The 27,214-nt window shown below is 46.4% G+C and overlaps 1 protein-coding gene across 4 annotated transcripts in view; it reads right to left on the bottom strand.

Annotated features, from left to right (window-relative positions):
* The window catches only part of farp2 (FERM, RhoGEF and pleckstrin domain protein 2), a 237,559-nt gene that overhangs the window by 13,937 nt on the left and 196,408 nt on the right, over positions 1–27,214 (bottom strand). For 3 of the 4 annotated variants that reach the window (XM_067995648.1, XM_067995651.1, XM_067995649.1), the window contains exons 22-25: positions 26,527–26,609; positions 15,078–15,196; positions 14,049–14,212; positions 1,145–1,252 (exon numbers count right to left, since the gene is read on the bottom strand). In XM_067995648.1, the coding sequence (XP_067851749.1) occupies positions 1,145–1,252; positions 14,049–14,212; positions 15,078–15,196; positions 26,527–26,609 (474 nt within the window). Of the gene's footprint in view, positions 1–1,144; positions 1,253–10,051; positions 10,198–14,048; positions 14,213–15,077; positions 15,197–26,526; positions 26,610–27,214 lie in introns of all 4 variants that reach the window. The other variant, XM_067995650.1, reaches the window with a different exon arrangement.

The raw sequence follows: 27,214 nt of genomic DNA, 5'->3' as shown, positions 1-27,214 counted from the left end.
GTTTCTTAAATGAGTTTTTGCCCTAACTATTGTAGCCGGAAATCCATTCCATTTCTTCCTCACTCTTTGTGAAGAAGAACTTCCTGACATCAGCCCTGGACTTGCCTTTCACTAATTAAACATGTACCTCTCGGCCTACAGTCACAGTTTAATTTGAAGTATTGTACGAATTCATCTTTTCTGTACAGTCTGTTACTATGTCTCTCGATGGTCACTTCTCAGTTACCCCCTTTCCAAGGCTGAAAAGTCCAAGTTTTTCCTTTTTTACTTTGTAACTCACAACTTCTTCCAACTGGTAATCCACTGCTTTGACTATATATAGATCACCCATTTGTTCACCTTTACATGTGAACAAACACTATAATTAAGCCATATCCTCTTTCACTAGCAATTCACTGTCTGAACTTGATTTTATATTCACTGACAGGAATCTTATTAAGAGCCAAAGAGCCAGTTCTAACGCTGCCCCGAGTCTGAGCTCAGGCTCTCTCATCACTGTGACCTGGTATATTCCACTGCAATGAAAGCAGGTCATTTTCACTCCCGTTCACAACTTCCGCCGTGGCTTTTAGGACTCATACTGCCAATGTCAAAAAGGCATTTGTATTCTTCTTTTCTCCTCCACCTTTCATTATCCCTCCAGTTTTCTCCTTTTGTCTTTCTTGTCCCAAAGGTGAATGATGACTTGTGTTTCCCAAGAGTGCGACAGTAACCCTTCTCTAAGGGACCCACTCTTCAACCCAAGTGTGGACAGTGAATGTTGGCAGGTTATTTAACCATGGGTACCACCATTGTCAAGTCCGCTTCTGTCCGTACTCCAGGTGCACACACGCTCTTCAATCCAGTGTCCCTTACTAAAGCTCAGGAACCCGAGTGCAAGAAAGTTATATTTCAGAAATATCACAGCATTTTCCTCATTCCCATATAACTTAAGTGTATTCTGGTACAGTGTCCTCAAGCTGTATAACAATCAAGATTACAATCTCAGACTCAATGATACGTAATTATCCTGATTATAGTAACACACTTAAAGCTGCAAGATTATCCAGGATGAAGTTCACCTTTGCCAAGGAAGTACCCAGATATGCATGCCCTCTCCTGGGCTGTAGTTTAGGATTCCACTGTTACCTGTCAGGGACTGTACCTGGTGGGTTTTATAGAAGAAGAGACAGAAGTTTGTGAAGACAACCCAGAGTTTCTGCCACCCATTGCTGTTCTTGAACTTCCTCAGCAGGTAACCGGAGAGCTGGTTCTGCGACAAAGAACGCCAAGCGTCAGCATCATATTCTGTGCATGAATGTAAACATCTGTTTTATCAAAACCAATGTACTTCTAAAATGCTGAATTACAGTAGTATTCCCACCCCACAGTCCACTGCCTCTCTCTTCTCTCAGTTATCAAAGTTCTATGGCTGCAATCATCTCGAACTCTACAAAAGAGGCATCAACTTAAACTCAGAAAGTGAAAAGTGTTTAGATGCTTTACACAGGAAGTGGTCAATAAATGGAACAGACTGCTCAGAATGGCAGTGGAAGCGGACAGTTTCAGCAAATCCAAGGCAGGAGCAGAGAACTATTTAACAGAGGGGTATGAGATAGAGTGTACGGTATTTTTTCAATTTTGGGACCAGCCAGATCCCAAACTTTGGTCCCTTCTGGGTTTGTGCATTCCCATATTTCCCTCAAAGGGACACCAGCAGAAAATCTTTACAGACAGCAATTAGTACCCTTTCCAAGTAGTTAACAGGTGCAGTTACTTAGCATTCTTTCCCACTCTATTTTCACACACGTGCACACCATGCCTATACAATGCAAATTCCCTCAGTGACCATTTACATGCATAATTTGGCTGCTGCTCCGGACCCGAGCCCATGACTTATATCTCTTTCTTTCTTCTCAGCTTCTATAAGTACTTCGACAATCATTACCTCCTCCGCATTTTCCCAATGTCTGTTCACTCACCAATAAGGCCCTCACTATCCACATTATAGTGGATTATTGTACTGACGTCCTGGATTTGATTGAAACTTGACTCATCAGTGATGACACCTTGCCCCTTACGGAAGCCTCCCCTCCTGGCTATACCTTCCACCACCTGCCCCACCCAAACCGCCACAATGTTGGTGTGGCCCTTATCAAAAAATCACACCCTGGTCTCTCCCCCTACTCCTCTGGCACCTTCTCCTCCTTTGAGCTCCTCACCTTGTTCCACCCCTCTCGCCTCTCCTTGAAAATTCTCATTAAGTACCATGCCCCAAGCTTCTCCCAGAGATATCCTCCCTCGGCCTCTGCACTGAGCGACTCCTCATTCTCGGTAATTTCAATCTTCATCACAACCACCGCCCCCCCCCCCACCCCGCCCTCTCTCTACTCAATTCACTGCTCCCCTGTCTCCCGTAACCTCTCCCTCCTCCATGTAAACTCTGCTAACCATATCCATGGCCAACCCATTGGCCTCTCTACTCTCGTGGTTACAGTGCCATCTCCAACCATTTTCTTGTATCCTTCACCACCCACACCCCTCTACCCACTTCCAACCCCAGTCCTTTCTTTGTCCACTTCAGAGAAAAAAAAACTCCCTCAAGTCGCTTACAACTGCACTTTGATAATCCCAACTGCCGGAGGGTACGGCCCCGGTCATCCCCCCTGAGGGGGGAGGGTACGGCCCCGGTCATCCCCCCTGAGGGGGGAGGGTACGGCCCCGGTCATCCCCCCTGAGGGGGGAGGGTACGGCCCCGGTCATCCTCCCTGGAAGGGGAGGGTACGGCCCCGGTCATCCCCCCTGAGGGGGGAGGGTACGGCCCCGGTCATCCCCCCTGAGGGGGGAGGGTACGGCCCCGGTCATCCCCCCTGAGGGGGGAGGGTACGGCCCCGGTCATCCTCCCTGGAAGGGGAGGGTACGGCCCCGGTCATCCCCCCTGAGGGGGGAGGGTACGGCCCCGGTCATCCCCCCTGAGGGGGGAGGGTACGGCCCCGGTCATCCCCCCTGGAGGGGGGAGGGTACGGCCCCGGTCATCCCCCCTGGAGGGGGGAGGGTACGGCCCCAGTCATCCCCCCTGGAGGGGGGAGGGTACGGCCCCGGTCATCCCCCCAGAGGGGGGAGGGTACGGCCCCAATCATCCCCCCCTGGTTGGGGGAGGGTACGGCCCCAGTCATCCCCCCCTGGTTGGGGGAGGGTACGGCCCCGGTCATCCCCGCTGGAGGGGGAGGGTACAGCCCCAGTCATCCCCCCCCGGATGGGGGAGGGTACGGCCTTATTCATCCCCCCATGGTTGGGGGAGGGTATGGCCCCGGTCAACTCCCCTAGAGGGGAGAGGGTACGGCCCCAGTCATCTCCCTGGAGGGACGAGGATAAGGCCCCAGTCATCCCCCCCCTGGATGGGGGAGGGTACAGCCCCAGTCATCCCCCTGGAGGGGGGAGGGTACGGCCCCAATCATTCCCCCAGGGAGGGGAGGGTACGGCCCCAGTCATCCCCCCTGGAGGGGGGAGGGTACGGCCTCAAGCTTCGCTCTCTCAAGTTCAAGAGATAGACTTCATCATATCCGGCAGACAGCTGGCCCAGCTATCCATCGCCAGATCTGGCTGGACCACATCAAGTATCTAACAAGCTTCACTCTTTTTGCCAAAACCGCTTATTATTGCCTCATCTTGGAGAGCAAAGATAAACCCCAGCTTCTATACTCACTACTGACTGTCTCCTTAAAACCCTCTTCCCTGCCCCCTCCACTCTCACCTCTAACAAGAAGTACGAGGAATTCATAGATTCTTTGTCACCAAGATAGAAACCATCTATTCAGCTGCCTCTGCTGCTTCCCACCGTTCCTCTTGTCCACAAAGCCAAAACTCCCCCCAATGGGCCCTCCCTCCTAGTCCCCTTCCCCCTTCTACTTTCTCCCTCATGCCCTCTCTCAGTTCATTTCATCCATGGACCAATTCCTGCTCCCACAACTCCATATTTGAATCTCTCCAGATTTCCGCCTTCACACAGCACCAAAATGGCCCGAACCAAAATCAGCAACATTCTCTGTGACCATGATGCATTATCCCTCCTTGACCTCTACAGCCTGACACAGCTGACCAAATGATCTCTCCTCCAAAATCTCTCCTCCATTGTCCAGTTGGGTGGGACTGTCCTGCCCTTGCTTAGTTCCACCCGTACGTATCTTATTGTAGCCATAGGATCTTTGCCAATGGTTTCTCTTCCCACCCCTACACCGTCGCCTCTGGAATCATCCAAGGATCCATCCTTGGCCCCCTGCTCCTCGTCTTCATCTACATGCTATCCCTCCCAATAGCTCCTTCTTTGGTCCAGCGTCCAATCTTTTCCTTGTTAACGGGTAAAACGACTGTTGATCAGTGGGAAATGTTTAAAGAAATATTTAACGAGATACAGAACCGGTTTATACCCCTGAGGGGCAAGAACTCTACTTGCCAAAAAAAACAGCCATGGACAACTAAAGAGGTAAGGGACAGTATAAGACATAAGGAAAGGGCATACAAAAAGGCAAAAAATGGCACAGATCCTGGCGAATGGGAAAGATACAAAGATCAACAAAGGGTCACAAAACAGATAGTAAGAGCTACAAAAAGAGAGTATGAAAAGAAACTTGCAAGGGATATCAAAACCAATACAAAGAACTTTTATAGTTATATTAGGAAAAAGAGGGTGGTCAGGAGCAGTGTTGGCCCCTTAAAAACTGGAAGTGGGGATATTGTCATTGACAATGGGGAAATGGTGGACATGTTGAATAATTACTTTGCGTCAGTATTTACAGTAGAAAAAGAGGATAGCATGCCGGCAAATCCCAAGAAAACTAATATTGAATCGGGGTCAGGGACTCGATAAAATTAACATAAGTAAAGCAACAGTAATGAAGAAAATAATAGCGCTAAAGAGTGACAAATCCCCAGGACCAGATGGTTTCCATCCCAGGGTTTTAAAGGAAGTAGGTGAGCACATTGCAGATGCCCGAACTATAATCTTTCAAAGTTCTCTAGATTCAGGAACTGTCCCTCCGGATTGGAAAATTGCACATGTCACTCCGCTTTTTAAGAAAGGAGAGAGAGGGAAGCTGGAGAATTATAGACCAGTTAGCCTAATATCTGTTGTGGGGAAATGCTGGAGTCTATAATTAAGGATACGGTGACTGAACACCTCGAGAATTTTCAGTTAATCAGAGAGAGCCAGCATGGATGTGTGAAAGGTAGGTCGTGCCTGACAAATCTGATTGAATTTTTTGAAGAGGTGACTAAAGTAGTGGACAGGGGAATGTCAATGGATGTTATTTATATGGACTTCCAGAAGGCATTTGATAAGGTCCCACATAAGAGACTGTTAGCTAAGTTAGAAGCCCATGGAATCAAGGGAAAAGTACGGACTTGGTTAGGAAGTTGGCTGAGCGAAAGGCGACAGAGTAGGGATAATGGGTAGGTACTCACATTGGCAGGATGTGACTAGTGGAGTCTCGCAGGGATCTGTCTTGGGGCCTCAATTATTCACAATATTTATTAACGACTTAGATGAAGGCATAGAAAGTCTCATATCTAAGTTTGCCGATGACAAAAAGATTGGTGGCAATGTAAGCAGTGTAGATGAAAACATAAAATTACAAAGCGATATTGATAGATTAGGTGAATGGGCAAAATTGTGGCAAATGGATTCAATGTAGACAAATGTGAGGTCATCCACTTTGGATCAAAAAAGGATAGAACAGGGTACTTTCTAAATGGTAAAAAGTTAAAAACAGTGGATGTCCAAAGGGACCGAGGGGTTCAGGTACATAGATCATTGAAGTGTCATGAACAGGTGCAGAAAATAATCAAGAAGGCTAATGGAATGCTGGCCTTTATATCTAGAGGACTGGAGTACAAGGGGGCAGAAGTTACGCTGCAGCTATACAAAACCCTGGTTAGACCGCACCTGGATTACTGTGAGCAGTTCTGGGCACCGCACCTTCGGAAGGACATATTGGCCTTGGAGGGAGTGCAGCGTAGGTTTACTAGAATGATACCCGGACTTCAAGGGTTAAGTTACGAGGAGACATTACACAAATTGGGGTTGTATTCTCTAGAGTTTCGAAGGTTAAGGGATGATCTGATCGAAGTTTAAAAGATATTAAGGGGATCGGATAGGGTGGATAGAGAGAAACTATTTCCGCTGGTTGGGGATTCTAGGAGTAGGGGGCACAGTCTAAAAATTAGAGCCAGACCTTTCAGGAGTGAGATTAGAAAACATTTCTACACACAAAGGGTGGTAGAAGTTTGGAACTCTCTTCCGCAAATGGCAATTGATACTAGCTCAATTGCTAAATTTAAATGTGAGATAGATAGCTTTTTGGCAACCAAAGGTATTAAGGGATATGGGCCAAAGGCAGGTATATGGAGTTAGATCACAGATCAGCCATGATCTTATCAAATGGCGGAGCAGGCACGAGGGGCTGAATGGCCTCCTCCTGTTCCTATGTTACGCCTCTGTGAAGTGCTGTGGGACATTTTTCTACATTAAAAGCACTATGTAAATGCAAGTTGTTGTTGCTAAATAGCTGGAACTTTAAGATGCTTGGTTGTTTTCCAACACATTCTTGTAATACAAGGGAGAAATGCTGTCTGACTTTTACTTCTGCTGATCTTATTTATTAATAAACCTGACTGTAGCTGTCGCCTGAGACAGACCATCTGTCAGACTGTTATCTGTCCATCGGTTGGAGAGGTCTAAATTTAATTGTTCCAGGGTTCACCCATTGCACCTCATTTCCAGATTAAATTACATTTTGGTTTATTGACCTACATTGGCTCCCAAGCCGGCTACGTTTTGAATTTAAAATTCTCATCCCTGTGTTCAAGTCCCTCCATGGCCTCGCCCCTCCCTATCTCTGTAACCTACTCCAGCCCTACGACCCTCCGAGATTTCTGCGCTCCTCCAATTCTGGCCTCTTGCACATCCCAGATTTTCATCACCCCACCACTGGTGGCCGTGCCTTCAGCTGCTTAGGCCCTAAGCTCTGGAATTCCCTCCCTAAACCTCTCCACCTCTGTCTCCTCCTTTAAGACACACCTTAAAACCTCTTTGACCAAGCTTTTGGTCACCTGTCCTAATATCTCCTTATGTGGCTCGATGTCAAATTTTTTTGATTTTGCTTTTGTGAAGCATCTTGGGACAGTTTTCTACATTAAAAGCGCTATATAAATGCAAGTTGTTGTTGTTCATAGCTTGCCTGTGGAAGTGATCCTGTACGCAGGTCATGACAAAAAGTACCCAGAAAGTAGCCGAATCCTAACCTCAGCATTCTCCCTACTTTTGGACCCAATTCTGATATTTAAACCTAAACCCGGGAGTGAAGGACACTGACCCTAGCTCTGGATAAATTGTGTGTGGATGTAAGACGAGGACACGATCAGGCTCGGCCCTGACTCCTTCCTTTCTCCCGCTACATGGTCAAACAGTCTACTGACTATCAGGCTCCGTCTTTGGGGGAGGTGGGGGGGAGGGAAGAGTCCCAAAGTGGGCGGCGTACCCGGGGAGTCCAGGGCATGGAGGCCCGGCCGATCTTAACGGCTCGGCCTCATTTGAATAAATTTTCTAGCCGAACCAGTCGAGACCCGCTACCTGGCCGGCGGGCGAGAACGGGAATTCAACAGCAGGAGGCTACGGCTGGGGACCCGTGGGAACAGTCTCAGCAGTCACTTAAGAGGTGAGGGGGGCATTGAACGCGATTGGGGGGCAGCTCGGGGCAAGGGAGGCTCGGAGGAGCACTCCTTCCCCTCTGAGCCACAAGGAAACCTCAAATTAAATTTTGAAACTTACCTTGCTGGGCCTCTTCTGGCCCACAATCCCCCTCCTGGCAGGTCTGGCCTCAAGGGAAAGCACTCCCCTCCCCCTGCTCAGACCTCCCTCCCCCACTCAGACCTCCCCTGCTCAGGCCTCCCTCACTTAGACCTGCCCCATCCAGACCGCCCCTGCCCAGACCTCCCCTTCCCCCACTCAGATCTCTCCCGCTCAAACTATCCCCCGCTCAAACCTCCCCCTCCCCTGCCCAGGCCTCCCTCGCCCAGGCCTCCCCCGCTCAAACCTCCCCCTCCCCTGCCCAGGCCTCCCTCGCCCAGGCCTCCCGCGCTCAAACCTCCCCCTCCCCCGCCCAGGCCTCCCCTGCTCAGACCTCCCCTCTCTCGCGCTCAGGCCTCCCCTGCTCAAATCTCCCCCTCCCCCGCTCAGACCTCCCCTCTCTCGCGCTCAGGCCTCCCCTGCTCAAATCTCCCCCTCCCCCGCTCAGACCTCCTCCACTCAGACCTCCCCCGCTCAAATCTCCCCCACCCCCGCTCAGACCTCCCCTCTCTCGCGCTCAGGCCTCCCCTGCTCAAATCTCCCCCTCCCCCGCTCAGACCTCCTCCACTCAGACCTCCCCCGCTCAAATCTCCCCCTCCCCCGCTCAGACCTCCTCCACTCAGACCTCCCCCGCTCAAATCTCCCCCCTCCCCCGCCCAGGCCTCCCCTATCCAGACCTCCTCCTCCCAGGCCTCCAACTAAAATTGCAGATCGGGTCCTGATGACAAAGAAAGATCCCGCTGCCTTCCTGTGGGTGTACTGCTGGCATAGGCAAAAGTGCAGGTTAACATCGGGACACAGTGGGAAGGCAGCGGGCTCAGAGTGGGTAAATCACTGCCCTCATTTTAATTGCTCCCCACCCGGTTTAAAATCGGGTCCTCACAGTCTAGGCTCCCATGTGAATGGTCAGCAAGTACTGGATGGAACTTGGTACCAGGATACCAATTATGGGACCGCACTCTCGGTCAAGAACAAGAGAAAATGCAAATGTTCTCCTTTAAATAATCTTGTATCCTACCGTTGAGCAAATGTGATATGGAAGCAGGTACGGCACCCACCTTGGCACAGTGCCACGGTTCTGCCAGTGGCTGGTGCAGGTTGTAGAATTTAAGAAGAATTTAAGTTGCGGAGCACAGCAGCTCTGCTCACTCACAGTGAAATAGGATGGGACACACAATAATTCACCTTTTTACATACCAGCGAGAAGCTGAGAATGACCAGCTCTGTGCTGCACCTGAAAGCAAGTTAAAGGTAAATTGACCCAAACTAACATCGGACAACTTGTCAAAAGGTCAGAATGAGGGAAAAATTCAACTCAACCAGTTGTTGGATGAATGTCTTTTAATTTAAAGTTCCATCATCGCTGAGTTGAAACCCTCAGCGATCATGACTGTAAACTGGCTTGTTCTAACGCTGCTCTCAGTTTTCAGAATCTACCAGAAATCATCCTGTTAAACACCTGGAAACAGAAAACTCAGAGAGCGGTGAGAATGTGGAACTCGCTCCCACAAGGAGTCGTTGAGTCGAATTGCACAGATGCACTGAAAGGGAAGCTAGATAAGTAAGTGAGGGAGAAAGGAATAGAAGGATGTGTTGATAGGATTAGATGAAGTAAGGTGGGAGGAGGCTCGTGTGGAGCATAAACACCGGCATGGACCCAGTGGGCCGAATGGCCTGTTTTTGTGCTGAAAAATTCTATGTAAAAAAACTGGAGCGAACCCCCTCAACCTCTAAATACAGCTTCACAATATAGTGAGACACGTTTTCAGCAAGTCCTTTTTTGCCCCATTTTTCTGCTCTCCTAACGGTGCTGTCTCTTCCTGGTAACAGTTCACGTTTACTATCAACCTCCACCAGTCTTCCTGTGTCAGCACAGGCAGTGAGTATCGGCAGGCTGTTTGACGCTGTAGGAAATCACGCCCAAAACCAATCTCATCCTTGGCCACACCCTCTCCGATAGCAGCTACTGGATGGAAATCAGGGAATGGAGGCTCGGTGGAACCTTCCTCTCCCTGCGCGAAGGGAACTGAGGCCAATTATGGTATGGCAACTGCTGCTCTGGTTGAGGTCAGCCAACTCAACATGAACTAGACCTGAGATCTCCATGTCTGTGCAGCTATAGTAATTCAAGGCAGGCCCACTTCAGCACTAAATCAAACGGGGAGTTTCAGTCTGCTCTAACTCACTTACAAGCACAGATTTACAATGGCAACCGATTAGCAGGTTTACCTCAAACATGCGAAGGTAATCAGCCAGCGAGAGGCTCTGGTTCCGGTACCAGCACACATGGGTGATGGTGTTAGGCCGCTGACCCTGGACCTGGCCCAGAAGGTAGTGCAGAGGAAGCTCCGGAGAGGCAGTAGGGGAACAGAAAACTAAGCACGTCCATGAGTAAGCAGGCGTGGAGATGGGAAGGAACAAGAAGGAAAGGCAGAAACAGGACAGCAGTGAATAAAATAAGTTCAGTTAGAGAGCAGCAGTTTGGAAGTACGTTACACACCTGTTAGTAACTGGGATGTCACAAAATGGCCAGATGTAGGGACAAAACTACATCAGTGACTCTCAGCTTAGGGTCATGATGAGACACTGTTTGCTCATCGCTGAGACCCCATTCAAACATCAGTCACACAGAACGATGATTAGTGTCAATGCCCTTTCCTTTTCTTCTCTCCAATATGGTCAATTGTTTTCCCCACTCTAATCTTCTCCCCTCCTCTCCTGAAGGTACCGAATCGTCTGTGTCACAGCTCCATAGGCAGAGGCTGCCCCCCCCACCCCAACCCATCGGCCCAAGTGACTATTCTTCGCTGAACTTCAGCAAGCTACTCAACTGTGGGGGCCATCGCAGTTGAGCCTGACCCAGTTTCACAAATACACACTTTCCACCAGGAGTCACCGGATAACACCAGAAGGGGGAACCCCCAGATTGGGCATTAAGTCCAGTACTGGTGCCACCTGCCTGAGATCAGTTAATGCAGCACAAAGTGGGGACAGAACTCAGGGTATTCCTGCTCTGCAGGGGCTAGTAGCACGCTGGGTAGTGCATGTGCCAACGATGCCAACAGGGGCGGTTCCATCTAGGGGCACAGAGCCCATCAGTGGGGGGAGATGAATTAACATACACAGGTGATGCTAATCTTCTCTGGGTAGACAGCAGGTCATTAACAGTCGGCCTGTGTGATTCCTTTAATCCAGAGTCTGTGGATGGTGTCAATAGCAAAAATAGTCAAAGAGAAAATGGAGCAAGAATTTTTTTTAAAAGCGGACCACGACAGTGAGATTTTCGAGAGTGAGCGGCTGCCAAATATAGCAGATCAGGCTCTACTCACAATGAAATTGCCAATCACACCCCAGTCACAATTATCAGGCTAGATAATTCTCTCTCTTCCATAATTATAAATTGTTGGGCTAGGTTACGTATGTTATGTTATGCTATGCTATGCTATATTACGCTATGCCTTTGTTGCCTCTAGACTCAACTATTTCAATGCTCTCCTGGCCGGCCTTCCATCTTCCACCCTCTATAAACTTCAGCTCATCCAAAACTCTACTGCCCGTATCCTAACTCGTACCAAGTCCCATTCACCCATTCCCGTGTACTCGCTAAACTACATTGACTCTCGGTCCAGGAACGCCTCAATTTTAAAATTCTTACCCTTATCTTCAAATTCCCCCATGACCTCGCCCTTCCCTATCTCTGTAACCTCCTCCAGATCTACAACCCTCTGAGATCTCTGCGTTCCTCCAATTCTTGCCTCTTGTGCATCCCTGATTTTAATCGCTCCACCATTGACGGCCGTGCCTTCAGCTGCGTAGGCCCTAAGCTTGGAATTACCTCCCTAAACCTCTCTGCCTCTCTCTCCTCCTTTAAGACGCTCCTCAAAACCTACCTCTTTGACCAAGCTTTGGTCACCTGTCCTATTATCTCCTTATGTGGCTCGGTGTCAAATTTTGTTTGAAAACGCTCCTGTGAAGTACCTTGGGATGTTTTACTACGTTAATGGCATTGTATAAATACAAGTTGTTGTTACGTTATGCTATGCTATGCTGTTATGTTATGGCATGCTATGTTGTGTTATGCAATGTTATTCTGCGCTACGCTAAATGTTATGGCATGCTATGGTGTGTCATGCTATGTTATTCTGTGCTACGCTAAATGTTATGGCATGCTATGGTGTGTTATGCTATGCTATATTATGCTATGTACTTAGGACAAGATAAGGCCTTCAGGCCCTTATACACTCGACCCACTTCTTACTGGGCTCATCCCCATTTCCCCAGCATACCATTTTAACCTCACCTCACCTCTTGGCTACCAGATTGTCCGACACACTAAAACTGAGGCACTCATGATATAGCCAATTTGTAGCGTTAGCTGCCACTTTAAGAAAATAATTATTATTTCCCCACAAACTCCGCAGGTTTATGCAGTGGGGAAGGTTTAGAACGTCTTTACATGTGCTGCACAGATATATTGTGGAGAGTCTCGATATGTGCCAAATAAACCTGCTTAAGGTGCCTGAGTCTTTAGACAGTGACTGCTTCACCATGGCAGTCCTGCTATTGGGGCAGGTGGGCTGGGTTATGAGTATCACTGTTCTACAAGAGCACTGGCTCAGTTGGAGATTCCTCATCAATGGCCATTTGGCATTGTGTTCCCACATCAGTCACTGGCTGCAAGGAGATCCCAGATGAGTTGCATAGAGTACGTCCGGGCTGTTAACAGGTGACTTTACACTGGAAGCATGCAGTGACTGGGTGAAGAGAGCTACAGCAGAAACGTCTGGGTGGAAACACCAGGATCAGGGGCTCTGACACTCAGCACGACCACTCACTGAAACCCATCGACTGACTCATATTGTGACATCACTGGCATGTGGATATTAAACACGGCGCCTGTAAGAAAGCACAGGTGAGGAGACCCAGTCACGACACAGAGGTGAGGAGGCAGGAACTGCGCTGCATGAGAGAAACAAAAAATTATTTTCATGGCCAAAAGGACACAGAACATGGGCGAGCCGAAAGAGAATGAAGCAGAGTAACCGATGTGCTGGAGGGGCCTGTTCGAAAGGAAGAGGAATGCGAAATGAGTGATGGAGAGAATGGAGTGTGCTTCCAGACCACTAGATAACCCAGGCTTCATATATCAGCAATCGGTTTAAAACCATAAACATTCACAAAGGATACCAATTCCAACAACCTGATCTGAACTGGGGAAGGTGAAGACAGTCTGGGTATATTCCAAAACAGATCAAGGCCTTTGAGTTTGCTCTGAATTGTGTCTGGACCCCAGGATCAAACACAGAATTGAAAAGTGTTCCAAAGAGGAGCATTTTCTACACGAAGCACCAGCCTGTAGGAAGACTTTTTGTATTAGCAACTAAAATTCTGTTTCTCAATCTGGTTGGTTAGGATCAAAAGGGAGATCTTGAATAAACAATTGTGGAGAAGAAATCAGAATGTTTATACTCTCTGCAGCCCTGTCCCGCCCCATATATACACTAATGGACTGACACCAACCCAAAACAGAACAAATTATAGTACTATCTAGGCCAAAGAATAGGCCTGCGATTGTTCAGCCCCATTCTTTCTCCCTATTCAGAACAAATTGGCTCCAAATATGCAATTTCCTGAAGTCCAAATGTTTTTCACATTATTCACACTGACTAGTTCTCTGATCCTGTTAGTTTAATGCTACACCTTTAAGTTCCTTCGCTCTGGTCACAAATATGAACTGCAAACTCCCCGGACCTTCAATCTCTAGTCTCCCGTGGGTGAGTCTTGCCAATTCTGGATCAGGCCACGGTACTGATTGAAGTGGGTGCTCAATGTCTGTGGTCCATGGCAGCAGGGAACACCCACTCACTCTGGAGATGAGGAATGCATAGGAATTCACAAAACTGCAGCAAAATCAACAGGCCATAGAATCTGAGTGCTGTCAGCTAATATGAAGGACAGCTTCACAGCCCAGGCCATCCTGTACTTCCCACTCAGAGGCTGCACGATGGAATTATCAAAAAAAAACCTTTCCAATTTTCAATACAGACATTTCTTTTTGTTTTGTCAATTTAGTTTACAAAGCCCAATGCAGTAGCTGGCAAAATTAATTGAATGCCGAAATAACAACTTCAGCTGGCTGGATGGGTACAAGTTGCCTGTACTCGTATGTGTGCTGCACTGGGTTATCCTGGGGTGTAGGAGGTGGTGAGAGTGCCCTGCTGGGTACCTCCACTGCAACACTGTGGTCCAACATGGAGACACTCGTGTTGCGATGCCAGCACACGTGCATTGTGGTATTGGCACGGTGATGGGTCGGCCTGTCCAACGAGCTGCGGGAGGAGTGAGTGTCGTCTTCAGATTCCTGCTCCAGTGACACTTCGTCTGAAGATCCTGGGAACATTAGGATAAACGCATAAAGAGAAATAACTGTAGTACTGTCAGCTTAAAAAAACAAAGGAGAATTCTGTCAAGTTATTATCCATTATCATAATTAAAATCAAACCACTGGCAATCCAAAAATTGTAACTATCCCCCGAAAACAACAGACATTTAGGATAGATCAAATATTAGTCACAAACAACCAAGTTGGAGTTCAGCAGTGATACAAAAAATAGGATTGTGTTCAAATCACATGTATTCCTATGGGGCAATGTATTGGGAGGATCAGGTCCATTGGAAGGACTGGGTTCTTGATTCCCATTGGAGAATTCATTGGGAGTGTGAGGTGGTTCACTTTAACAACATAACTCAGAACCGGAGTGCAGGTGGTTTGGATCTTTAACTCTTCTTGGATAATCCTTTGGGACCTTGACTTTTATTAGATAGCCCACTGGGAAGTTAGATTCCTTTAAGGTCACTGAAAATACGCAGGGATGTTGGTACTGCAGGATAAGCAGGAATAGTAACATTGAGCTAGGCACTGCAATTATGTGCTTGAAGATGGAGCCTGCTGAACTTTTTCTACCTTTCAATTAAACATAAACAAATCAACACATTGTGCCTCATTGTTTCTCTCCAGCAGCTGAGGAAAAGCCCCACAAACTTAGGACAGGGGCAATAAAGGAGTACACAGCCTCAGGATGCACCTTCAGCCGGATGTGACAAGAGACCGTCTCTGTGAAATATATCTGGTAGGGTTGGCATGTGAATAGAATTAAATAAACACCCCTGCAATTTCCTCTTTCTTCTCTCACACTCCATTGATGATATACCGAGAATACAGGCCAATCGCACGCACTTTCACCGAGTAACTTACTGTTGGATCGATCACAGATGTTGCTCTCCAAGATTGTGTCTCTCTTCTCATTCGACTTCTTCACTACCTCTATGGCCATGTTCAAGTCCTCTATCCATTTTCCCATCTCTACTCGGGAGCTAAGAAAGGGAACGAGAGAAAAGAGCGTGATATAAGCATAAAGACCTGCGACCAGCTGCTGCAGTGACTTCAAATTTGGGCAGCCAACAAGCCAGGGCCACCATTACATTAGTGTGCCTCATAAATTATAAACACAGGAGCTCCAGTTACCTAACCCCATCTCTCTGATCTCTTTACATCATGTATCCAGGGCTGAGAAGCACTGTTCCCTCCTAGCTGTGTGCATGCACGGCAGTGCAGCAGCCTGCTGTGGGCCGCGCAATTAAACATTGTCTGTGCACCAAACCAGTGCTCTCGGCCCCTCTCTCAAACTGACCAGTCCCTAGGCCTCTCTCCCACACTGACCAGTGCCCGGAACCCAGGCCCTTCTCCAGCTCTGCCTCCCCTCAGTGCTCCAGCCTCAGGCGGGCTGCTCTGCCTCTAGTACTGGGGAGTGTCCGAGTATCCGATCCTGCAGCTCCGGCCCTGGGAGGCGGCGGATTCAAGGTCTCATTTTTTTCTTCCTGAGCCCCTCAACTTCACCCGGCTGCGTAATGTTGGCGAGTAGTGATTGATTGCTCTGGGAACCAACATGAAGACAGCTCAGGCTGGAGGGCCAAGGGAGCAGCGTGTTAATCATAAGACCATAAGAGATAGGAGCATTCGGCCCTTCGAGCCTGCTCCACCATTTAATGAGATCATGGCTGATCTGATTTTTACCTCAACTCCTCTTTCCTGCCTGTTCCCCATATCCTTTGACTCCCTTGCTGATCAAAAATTTGTCTAACTCAGCCTTGAATGTATTCAATGACTCAGCCTCCACAGCTTTTTGGGTAAAGAATTCCAAAGATTCACAACCCTCTGGGAGAAGAAATTCCTCCTCATTTCCATCTTAAACGGGTGACTCCTTATTCTGAGACTAAGCCCCCTAGTTTTAGATTCCCCCATGAGGGGTAACATCCTCTCAAGCATCTACCCTATTGAGTCCCCTCAGAATCTTGTATGTTTCAATAAGGTCTCCTCTCATTCTTCTAAACTCCAATGAGTACAGACCCAACCTGTTCAATCTTTCCTCATAAGACAACCCTTCCATACCCAGAATCGACCTTGTGAACCTTCTCTGAACTGCCTCCAATGCAAGTATATCTTTCCTTAAATAAGGGCACCAGAACTGTACGCAGTACTCCAGGTGTGGTCTCACCAGTACCCTGTACAGTTGTAGCATGACTTCCCTGCTTTTATACTCCATATTCCATTTGCCTTCCGGATTACCTGCTGCACCCGTATGTCGACTTTTTGTGTTTCATGTTTGAGGACAGCCAAATCCCTCTGTACTGCAGCATGTTGTAGTATTTCTCCATTCAAATAATATTTTGTTTTTTTATTTTTCCTTCCAAAGTGGATGACTTCACATTTTCCCACATTATATTCCATCTGCCAAATTTTTGCCCATCCGCTTAACCTGTCAATATCCCTTTGCAGACACTTTGTGTCCTCATTGCAACTTGCTTTTCCACCTATCTTTGTATCATCAGCAAATCTGGCCACAAGACACTGTTCCTTCATCCAAGTCATTGCACCGATCGGGGTGCTTACAGGGTGGAACCTGAGTCGGCCAGTCAGGTGAGTTCGTGTGAACCCCTGTTAAATAATTTATCCTTTAAAAGCTAAATCGAGATTTCTTTTGTCAAGAAAACAGTTTAACATTTGTCAGTATTTTGTTTTCTTGGAGTTCCCTGTTAATAGTTTCAGACACTTTAGTGCCAAGTGGACCAGGTGTTTAAAGGTCATTCATTTCCCTCTTTCCATGTGCTGTTAATTAAAGGTTCAGAGATTGATTTCCCCCTCATTATGCATCGATTTGTGATATTTAGGGGGACACCTTTTCTGCACCTTTAGTAGCTAAAGTAACATCCTTCCTGTTAGTCTTGAGTCACATTCTGTACTGGGGGAAACGGCTGTCTATTTTGGTGGCTTCTGCCTTTAAAATTCTCATCCTCTCGTCAAATCCCTCCAAACCCTGTCTATGGCTGTAACCTCGTCCAGCCCTACAACCCTCTTTTTATAAGGAGAAACTGTTTCCAGTGACAGACGGGTCGGTAACCAGAGGACACAGAATTAAGGTGACTGGTAAAAGAAACAAAGGCGATATGAGGAAAAAACACTTTACACAGCACATTGTCATGATCTGGAATGCACTGCCTGAAAGGGTGGTGATAACAGATTCAATAATAACTTTCAAAAGGGAATTGGATAAATACTTGAAGTGGAGAAAATTGCTACGTGGAAAGAGCAGGGGAATGGGACTAATTGGATAGCTTGTTCAAAGAGCAGGCACGGTGGGCCGAATGGCCTCCTCCTGTGCTGTAAGATTCAATGACTATCCCACGGCTCCAGCCCCAGCCGCTGCATTGTTTATCGTGTTGATAGGAAATGCTGTCAGCGAGCAGCCGATTGGCTGCGTGGAAACCAGACCAGGAAGTAAAATCGAAACTGATGTCAGTGGCCGAATCACAGACCGGACCTATCCACCCAATCAGAGACCAGGCATCTCCGCCCAATCAGAGACCAGGCACGTCCGTCCAATCAGAGACCAGGCATCTCCGCCCAATCAGAGACCAGGCACGTCCGTCCAATCGGAGATGAGGGGCCCATACATAGAAGCAGCCAAAACTAATGAGACCTGCAAGATGTACAATTGGAATGCAATAATGTTTTAAACCCTGCTGATGATTCAATGAGGAGAGGTGAGCTTTAATTAAACTGTTCCCTATCCCCAAATTCACACTGACTGATTTGACTGCTGTTTTGTATTTCTGACTCAATTTAAAAATTCTGATTGCACACGATTTATTTCTGTTTGAATCAGAGTCATTAAGCTGATTCAACAAAAAACTGATTGGAATTGTTCCCATCAGATAATTTTTAATAAAATATAACGAGTCTGGTCTGCTCAATCCTAGTGCAACTTAAGAAACCCATTCTATGAATTATATAAATTTATCAGCCATTATATCATTGAATTGTTACAATTAATCTATTATTGTTTACATTTGTTCTGTTTGTTATTTACCCTGAATAATGTTTTCGAAAAAGATGCTCTATTTAAAAAAAAAATTTTTACGGTGGCGCACACAGCTTTTATATCGGTGCACAAACCCAAATTCATTCCGCTAATGGCCGAAAAAAAATAGAGAGAACATTGCTGAGAAGGTGCCCATACTTCTGCCAACTGTACTCTGTAACTAGCTGTTAGGAATTGAAAGTGGGATGGGATGTCCATATCAATGACATTCTTTCCCTGCCCACTGGACCAGCTCCTAGCTTCTGTTCATCATGCCCCCATCAATGTGTGGCCGAGATCAGAACTTGCCATGTGGACAATTCTGCGCTCAGTCTCATATCCGACCACCCTGGAGTTCCCACTTTGCTGACCCACCATTAATTTTCCCATCATGTGGAGTTTAAAGGAGTAATGTAATGAATTAGCAGTCCCAACACTGAGCTTCACCTACCAGGAGCACATATCAAGAGTATGGGTCTGCGCTTCCCACAGTTTTCCATCTATTCATTCTAATGGATGGAAGATCACGGCTAGAGTAACTGTATTCCCGATATGAGCTACTGGGTGAAGCTCCGTACTGGGAGTGTAAATTCTTACCAAAATGTACCACCTCACATCTTTCTATATTGAAATTCATTTGCCAATTACACACCCATTCTGAAAGTTTACTAATGTCTTCCTGTATTTTGTCACAGTCCTCCTCAGTATGAACTATACCCCCAATTTGGTGTCATCTGCAAATTTTGAAATTGTACTGCTGATTCATGAGTCCAAATCATTTATTTATATGGTGAATCACCAATCCTTGTGGAACACCATTTCCCACCTTTTGCCAGTCTGAGTAACTACCTTTAACCCCGACTCTCTCGTTTTTGTTTGCAGCCAACTTGCTATCCATTCTGCTACTTGTCCCCTGACTCCACATGCTCTGACCTTAGTCATGAGTCTACTGTGCGGTACCTTATCGAAGGCCTTTTGAAAATCCAAATATATTACATGTACTGCATTACTCTTATCTACCCTTTCTGTTACTTCTTCAAAGAATTCAGTAAGGTTGGTCAAGCATGACCTTCCCTTTTGAAATCCGTGCTGACTATTCTTTATTATATTTTCGGTTTCTTGATGTTTTTCTATTACATCTTTGAGTAAGGATTCCATTACTTTTCCTACCACTGACGTTAAGCTAATTGAACTATAGTTCCCTGGACTTGTTCTAGCTCCCTTTTTAAATACAGGAATCACATTAACTGTCCGCCAGTCCTCTGGCACTATTCCCTTTTCTAATGAATTTTTATATATACGTAATAGTGCCTCTGCTATTTCTTCCCTAACTTCTTGGAAGACACGTGGATGAAATCCATCCGGACCAGGGGTTTTATCCTCTCTAAGTTTGATTAGTTTATCAATTATCTCCCCGCTTTCTATCTTAAATGTCTTTATATCTGTTTTGATCTCTTCTTCTAATGCCATGCTCATCATGTTAGTCTCCCTGGTAAATAAGGAGGCAAAATAATTTTCTTTATATTCGTTCATGGGATGTGGGCGTCGCTGGCGAGGCCAGCATTTATTGCCCATCCCTAATTGCCCTCGAGAAGGTGGTGGTGAGCCGCCTTCTTGAACCGCTGCAGTCCGTGTGGTGAAGGTTCTCCCACAGTGCTGTTAGGAAGGGAGTTCCAGAATTTTGACCCAGCGACGATGAAGGAACGGCGATATATTTCCAAGTCGGGATGGTGTGTGACTTGGAGGGGAACGTGCAGGTGGTGTTGTCCCCATGTACCTGCTGCTCTTCTCCTTCTAAGTGGTAGAGGTCGCGGGTTTGGGAGCTGCTGTGGAAGAAGCCTTGGCAAGTTGCTGCACTGCATCCTGTGGATGGTACACACTGCAGCCACTGTGCGCCGGTGGTGAAGGGAATGAATGTTTAGGGTGGTGGATGGGGTGCCCAATCAAGCGGGCTGCTTTGTCCTGGATGGTGGCGAGCTTCTTGAGTGTTGTTGGAGCTGCACTCATCCAAGCAAGTGGAGAGTATTCCATCACACTCCTGACTTGTGCCTTGTAGATGGTGGAAAGGCTTTGGGGAGTCAGGAGGTGAGTCACTCGCCGCAAAATACCCAGCCTCTGACCTGCTCTTGTAGCCACAGTATCTATATGGCTGGTCCAGTTAAGTTTCTGGTCAATGGTGACCCCCAGGATGTTGATGTTGGAGGATTCGGCGATGGTAATGCCGTTGAATGTCATGGGGAGGTGGTTAGACTCTCTCTTGTTGGAGATGGTCATTGCCTGGCACTTGTCTGGCGCGAATGTTACTTGCCACTTATCAGCCCAAACCTGGATGTTGTCCAGGTCTTGCTGCATGCGGGCTCGGACTGCTTCATTATTTGAGGGGTTGTGAATGGAACTGAACACCGTGCAATCATCAGCGAACATCCCCATTTCTGACCTTATGATGGAGGGAAGGTCATTGATGAAGCAGCTGAAGATGGTTGGGCCTAGGACACTGCCCTGAGGAACTCCTGCAGCAATGTCCTGGGGCTGAGATGATTGGCCTCCAGCAACCACTACCATCTTCCTTTGTGCTAGGTATGACTCCAGCCATTGGAGAGTTTTCCCCCTGATTCCCATTGACTTCAATTTCACTAGCGCTCCTTGGTGCCACACTCGGTCAAATGCTGCCTTGATGTCAAGGGCAGTCACTCTCACCTCACCTTTGGAATTCAGCTCTTTTGTCCATGTTTGGACCAACGCTGTAATGAGGTCTGGAGCCAAGTGGTCCTGGCGGAACCCAAACTGAGCATCGGTGAGCAGGTTATTGGTGAGTAAGTGCCGCTTGATAGCACTGTCGACGACACCTTCCATCACTTAGCTGATGATTGGGAGTAGACTGATGGGGCGGTAATTGGCCGGATTGGATTTGTCCTGCTTTTTGTGGACAGGACATACCTGGGCAATTTTCCACATTGTCGGGTAGATGCCAGTGTTGTAGCTGTACTGAAACAGCTTGGCTAGAGGTGTAGCTAGTTCTGGAGCACAAGTCTTCAGCACTACAGCTGGGATGTTGTCGGGGCCCATAGCCTTTGTTGTATCCAGTGCACTCAGCTGTTTCTTGATATCACGTGGAATGAATCGAATTGGCTGAAGACTGGCTTCTGTGATGGTGGGGATATTGGGAGGAGGCAGAGATGGATCATCCACTCAGCACTTCTGGCTGAAGATGGTTGCAAACGCTTCAGCCTTGTCTTTTGCACTCACGTGCTGGACTCCACCATCATTGAGGATGGGAATATTTACAGAGCCTCCTCCTCCCGTTTGTTGTTTAATTGTCCACCACCATTCACGACTGGATGTGGCAGGACTGCAGAGCTTTGATCTGATCCGTTGGTTGTGGAATCGCTTAGATCTGGCTATAGCATGTTGCTTCCGCTGTTTAGCATGCATGTAGTCCTGAGTTGTAGCTTCACCAGGTTGGCACCTCATTTTTAGGTACGCCTGGTGCTGCTCCTGGCATGCTCTTCTACACTACTCATTGAACCAGGGTTGATCCCCTGGCTTGTTGGTAATGGTAGAGTGAGGAATATGCCGAGCCATGAGGTTACAGATTGTGCTAGAATACAATTCTGCTGCTGCTGATGGCCCACAGCACCTCATGGATGCCCAGTATTGAACTGCTAGATCTGTTCTGAATCTATCCCATTTAGCACGGTGGTAGTGCCACACAACACGTTGGATGGTGTCCTCAGTGCGAAGATAGGACTTCATCTCCACAAGACTGTGCGGTGGTCACTCCTACCAATACTGTCATGGACAGATGCATCTGCGACAGGTCGATTGGTGAGGACGAGGTCAAGTAAGTTTTTCCCTCTGTGTTGGTTCGCTCACCCCCTGTCGCAGGCCCAGTCTGGCAGCTATGTCCTTCAGGACTCGGCCAGTAGTGGTGCTACCGAGGCACTCTTGGTGATGGACATTGAAGTCCCCCACCCAGAGTACATTCTGTGCCCTTGCTACCCTCAGTGCTTCCTCCAAGTGGTGTTCAACATGGAGAAGGACTGATTCATCAGCTGAGGGAGGGCGATAGGTGGTAATCAGCAGGAGGTTTCCTTGCCCATGTTTGACCTGATGCCATGAAATTTCATGGGGTCCAGAGTCAATGTTGAGGACTCCCAGGGCCACTCCCTCCTGACTGTATATCACTGTACCGCCACCCCTGGTCGGTTTGTCCTGCTGGTGGGACAGGACATACCCAGGGATGGTAATGGAAGAGTCTGGGACATTGGCTGAAAGGTATGATTCTGTGAGTATGGCTATGTCAGGCTGTTGCTTGACCAGTCTATGGGACCGCTCTCCCAATTTTGGCACAAGTCCCCAGATGTTAGTGAGGAGGACTTTGCAGGGTCGACAGGGCTTGGTTTGCCTTTGTCGTGTCCGGTGCTAGGTAGTCTGTTGGGTTTTATTCTTATTGTGACTTTTTTTTCGCGAGATTTTACAACTGAGTGGCTTGCTAGGCCATTTCAGAGGGCAATTAAGAATCAGCCACATTGCTGTGGGTCTGAAGTCACATATAGACCAGACGGGTTAAGGACTGCAGGTTTCCTTCCCTAAGGGACATTAGTGAACCAGATGTGTTTTTACGACAGTCCGGTCGTTTCATGGTCACCATTACTGATACTAGTATTTTAATTCCAGATTTTATTTTAATTAGTTGAATTTAATTAATTGAATTTAAATTCCCCAGCTGCCATGGTGGGATTTGAACTGATGACTCCCAATTATTAATCCAGGCTTCTGGATTACTCGTCCAGTAACATAACCACTAGGCTACCGTACCCATCTTATTTAATATTTCTACCATTTCACTGTCATTACCTGTGAGTTTATCGTGTGTATCCCTTAGTGACCTTATCCCTATCCTGATTTTTCTTTTGTTATTGATGTGTTTGTAGAATGCTTTATATTTCTTTTTATATTCCTTGATAATTTAATTTTGCTTTCCTCATTGTTTTTCTGAATTCTTTCCTAATCTTTTCATCTTCCCTTTTGTCATCCTTTCCTTTATTGTCTTTGTACTTAATGCATACTTTTTTCTTTAGTTTCAATTTTGCCCTTATTTCTTTATTCATCCACGGTGAGTCATTACTGGCTCGTTTGTTCTTGCTTTTTAGTGGGATATATTTCTCCTGGACTCTATTGATCACCATTTTAAATGTTTCCCACTGCTTTTCTATTTCTTCGTTTGTCAGTAAATTTTTCCAGTTTACTTTCCCTAGTTCCATTCTCATCCCCTAAAAAACAGCTTTTTTCCAATTTATCACTTTGGTCTTTATCTTACTCAGATGCTTCTCAATCTTTATTTTAAACCTTATTATGTAATGATCACTGTTGCCTAGATGTTCCTGTATGCTTACTTCTCTTATCTGTTCTGGTTCATTTCCCATTACTAGATCCTTTGTTGTTGGGCTTTTTACATACTGGAGTATGTATAACAGAGCATGAGAGTAAACTTGCAAGGAACATAAAAGTGGACTGTAAAAGCTTCTATCAGTATGTAAAAAGAAAAAGATTAGTGAAGACAAATGTAGGTCCCTTACAGTCAGAAACTGGAGAATTTATAATGGGGAACAAGGAAATGGCAGAGCAATTAAACAAATACTTTGGTTCTGTCTTCACGGAAGAGGACACAAATAACTTCCCAGAAATGCTGGGGAACCAAAGGCATAGTGAGAAGGAGGAATTAAAGGAAATTAGTATTAGTAAAAAAAAAGTGCTGGAGAAATTAATGGAACTGAAAGCCGATAAATCCCCAGGGCCTGATGATCTGCATCCCAGAGAACTAAAAGAGGTAGCCATGGAAATAGTGGATGCATTAGTTGTCATCTTCCAAAATTCTATAGATTATAGAACAGTTCCTGCAGATTGGAGGGTGGCAAATGTAACCCCACTATTTAAAAAAGGAGGGAGAGAGAAAGCAGGGAACTACAGACCGGTTAGCCTAACATCAGTAGTAGGGAAAATGCTAGAGTCTATTATAAAGGATGTGATAACAGGACACTTAGAAAATATCAATGGGATTAGACAAAGTCAACATGGATTTATGAAAGGGAAATCGGGTTTGACAAACCTACTGGAGTTTTTTTGAGGATGTAATTGGTAGAATAGATAAGAGAGAACCAGTGGATGTGGTTTATTTGGATTTTCAGAAGGCCTTTGATAAAGTCCCACATAAGAAGTTAGTGTGCAAAATTAAAGCACATGGGATTGGTGGTAATATACTGGCATGGATTGAAAATTGGTTAACAGACAGGAAACAGAGAGTAGGAATAAATGGGTCTTTATCGGGGTGGCAGGCGGTGACTAGTGGGGTACCGCAGGGATCAGTGCTTGGGCCCCAGCTATTCACAATATATATCAATGATTTGGATGAGGGAACCAAATGTAATATTTCCAAGTTTGCTGATGACACAAAAGTAGGTGGGATTGTGAGTTGTGAGGAGGATGCAAAGGCGATTTAGGCAAGTTGAGTGAGTGGGCAAATACATGGCAGATGCAGTATAAACGTGGATAAATGTGAAGTTATCCACTTCGGAAGGAAAGATCAGAAAGGCAGTGTATTATTTAAATGGTGATAGATTGGGAAATGTTGATATACAAAGGAACCTGAGTGTCCTTGTACATCAGTCACTGAAAGCAAACATGCAGGTGAAGCAAGCAGTTAGGAAGGCAAATGGTATGTTGCCCTTCTTTGCAAGAGGATTTGAGTACAGGAGCAAGGATGTCTTACTGCAATTATACAGGGTCTTAGTGAGACCACACCTGGAGTATTATGTGCAGTTTTGGTCTCCTTGCCAAGAAAGGATATACTTGCCATTGATGGAGTGCAGTGAAGATTCACCAGACTGATTCCTGGGATGACAGGACTGTCGTATGAGGAGAGATTGGGTCGACTAGGTCTGTATTCACTCAAGTTTAGAAGAATGAGAGGGGATCTCATTGAAACGTATAAAGTTCTGACAGGGCTAGACAGACTGGATGCAGGGAGGATGTTTCCCCTGGCTGGGGGGGGATCTAGAACAAGGGGTCACAGTCTCAGGATACAGGGTAGGACATTTAGGACTGAGATGAGGAGAAATATCTTCACTCAGAGGGTGGTGAACCTGTGGAATTCTCTACCACAAAAGGCTGTGGAGGCCAAGTCACTGAATATATTTAAGAAGGAGATAGATAGATTTCTAGACAAAAAAGGCATCAAGGGATATGGGGAGAGAGCGGGAATATGGTATTGAGATAGAGGATCAGCCATGATCATATTGAATGGTGGAGCAGGCTCGAAGGGCCGAATGGCCTACTCCTGCTCCATTTTCTATGTTTCTATATAAGAAAGGAGTCCTGCACACATTGTAAAAACTCCATTCCCTGTAAACCTTTACCTACCTCTTCTTGCCAGTTTATTTGGGTATAGTTAAAATCTTCCATGATTATTATTCTATGTCCTTTACTCATTTCACATATTTGCTCACATATTTCTTCCTCCACCTCCTTTCCACTATTAGGTGATCTGTAGTATACCCACACATGCACTTATTCACATTTTTACGTTCACACCCAAAGGATCATTCACATACGTATCTGTTCACATCATAATCATCATGAAATAGGCAAAGCACAGAATCACAACAACAATTTACATTTATATTGTGCCTTTAACGTAGTAAAATGTCTCAAACACATACTGAAAGGTTTGCATACACACAGCACAATACAATTACACAAGCCACATACACAGGCACACCTTGAAGTAAGTATACTTATATCCGCATACACACACATTATCATACAGATATACACTCCCACATGTGGCACGGACATGTACCTGTGGAAAATCCCTGAGGTGGGGTTCTCAGGTCACTACTCCGCCCTTGAGTGCCATCAATGAAACAAGATACCAGTGTTATTCCACCTCTCAGTCTATCCATTGAGCAAGGGAACTGCTTGGTAACTCCATCCCCATCCGTAACTTGAGGGAGATGCTGTGGTCACACTTGTACATCCGTTGAGAGTAACAGAGGTCACCCCTCCCTGTCCATCCCTCAATCAATACCTTAGGATGAGTCCTTGTCCAACCTTTGAGTTACTTCCTGGCACAACCCCTTCTGTCCACTATTCTCCATCACCAGTCCTGCTCCATCCTTCAAGCTACCGTGAAGAGGAGCTGAAGAAGGTGACCGTGGAATAATATTGAAAATAAAGCAAATTACAAGTGTTCCAAACTCCTCTAAGCATAATAAATCCGACACTTACCTTGCTGCTACAACAATAGTCTTCTGAGAAGAGTATATGGTGAAACAATGTGGAACAGACCATTCGTTCTCACTCTCCTCGATCTATAAAAACAAACAGTAATAACAAACTACAGCCACATAATGAGTCTACAACAATCACATTCAGACAATGTAAGTGCCTGTTATGAAGTCTGCCTGAGTTGAATTTGAACCACGGTTCCCAAGGTGATAGGTGAATGTTCTCAAGACATCTGGTCAACAAGAGAGATGAGAGATAACATAAAACTAAAAGAAACGGCTTAGGCAAATGCAAAGGTTAGCAAAGGGATGCAAAGAAAGTAGTAAGAGCTGCAAAAAGGGAATACGACAAAAACCCGCAAGGGTTGTCCAGATGGGATGCACCCTAGGTTGCTGAGGGAAGTAAGGGTAGAAATTGTGGAGGCTCTGGCCACAATCTTCCAATCCTCCTTAGATATGGGGATGGTGCCTGAGGACTGGAGGATTGCAAATGTTACACCCCTGTTCAAAAAAGGGGAGAGGGCTAAACCCAGCAATTACAGGCCAGTCAGCCTGACGTCGGTGGTGGGGAAACATTTAGAGACAATAATCCGGGACAAAATTAATTGGCGTTTGGAAAAATATGGGTTAATAAATGAAAGTCAGCATGGGTTTGTTAAAGGCAAATCATGTTTGACTAACTGATTGAG

Source organism: Heptranchias perlo, chromosome 13 (genome assembly GCF_035084215.1).
Source record: "Heptranchias perlo isolate sHepPer1 chromosome 13, sHepPer1.hap1, whole genome shotgun sequence".
Classification (NCBI taxonomy): Eukaryota; Metazoa; Chordata; class Chondrichthyes; order Hexanchiformes; family Hexanchidae; genus Heptranchias; species Heptranchias perlo.
Note: the sequence above shows the minus strand (reverse complement) of the source record. Positions and strands in the feature narration are given on the sequence as shown.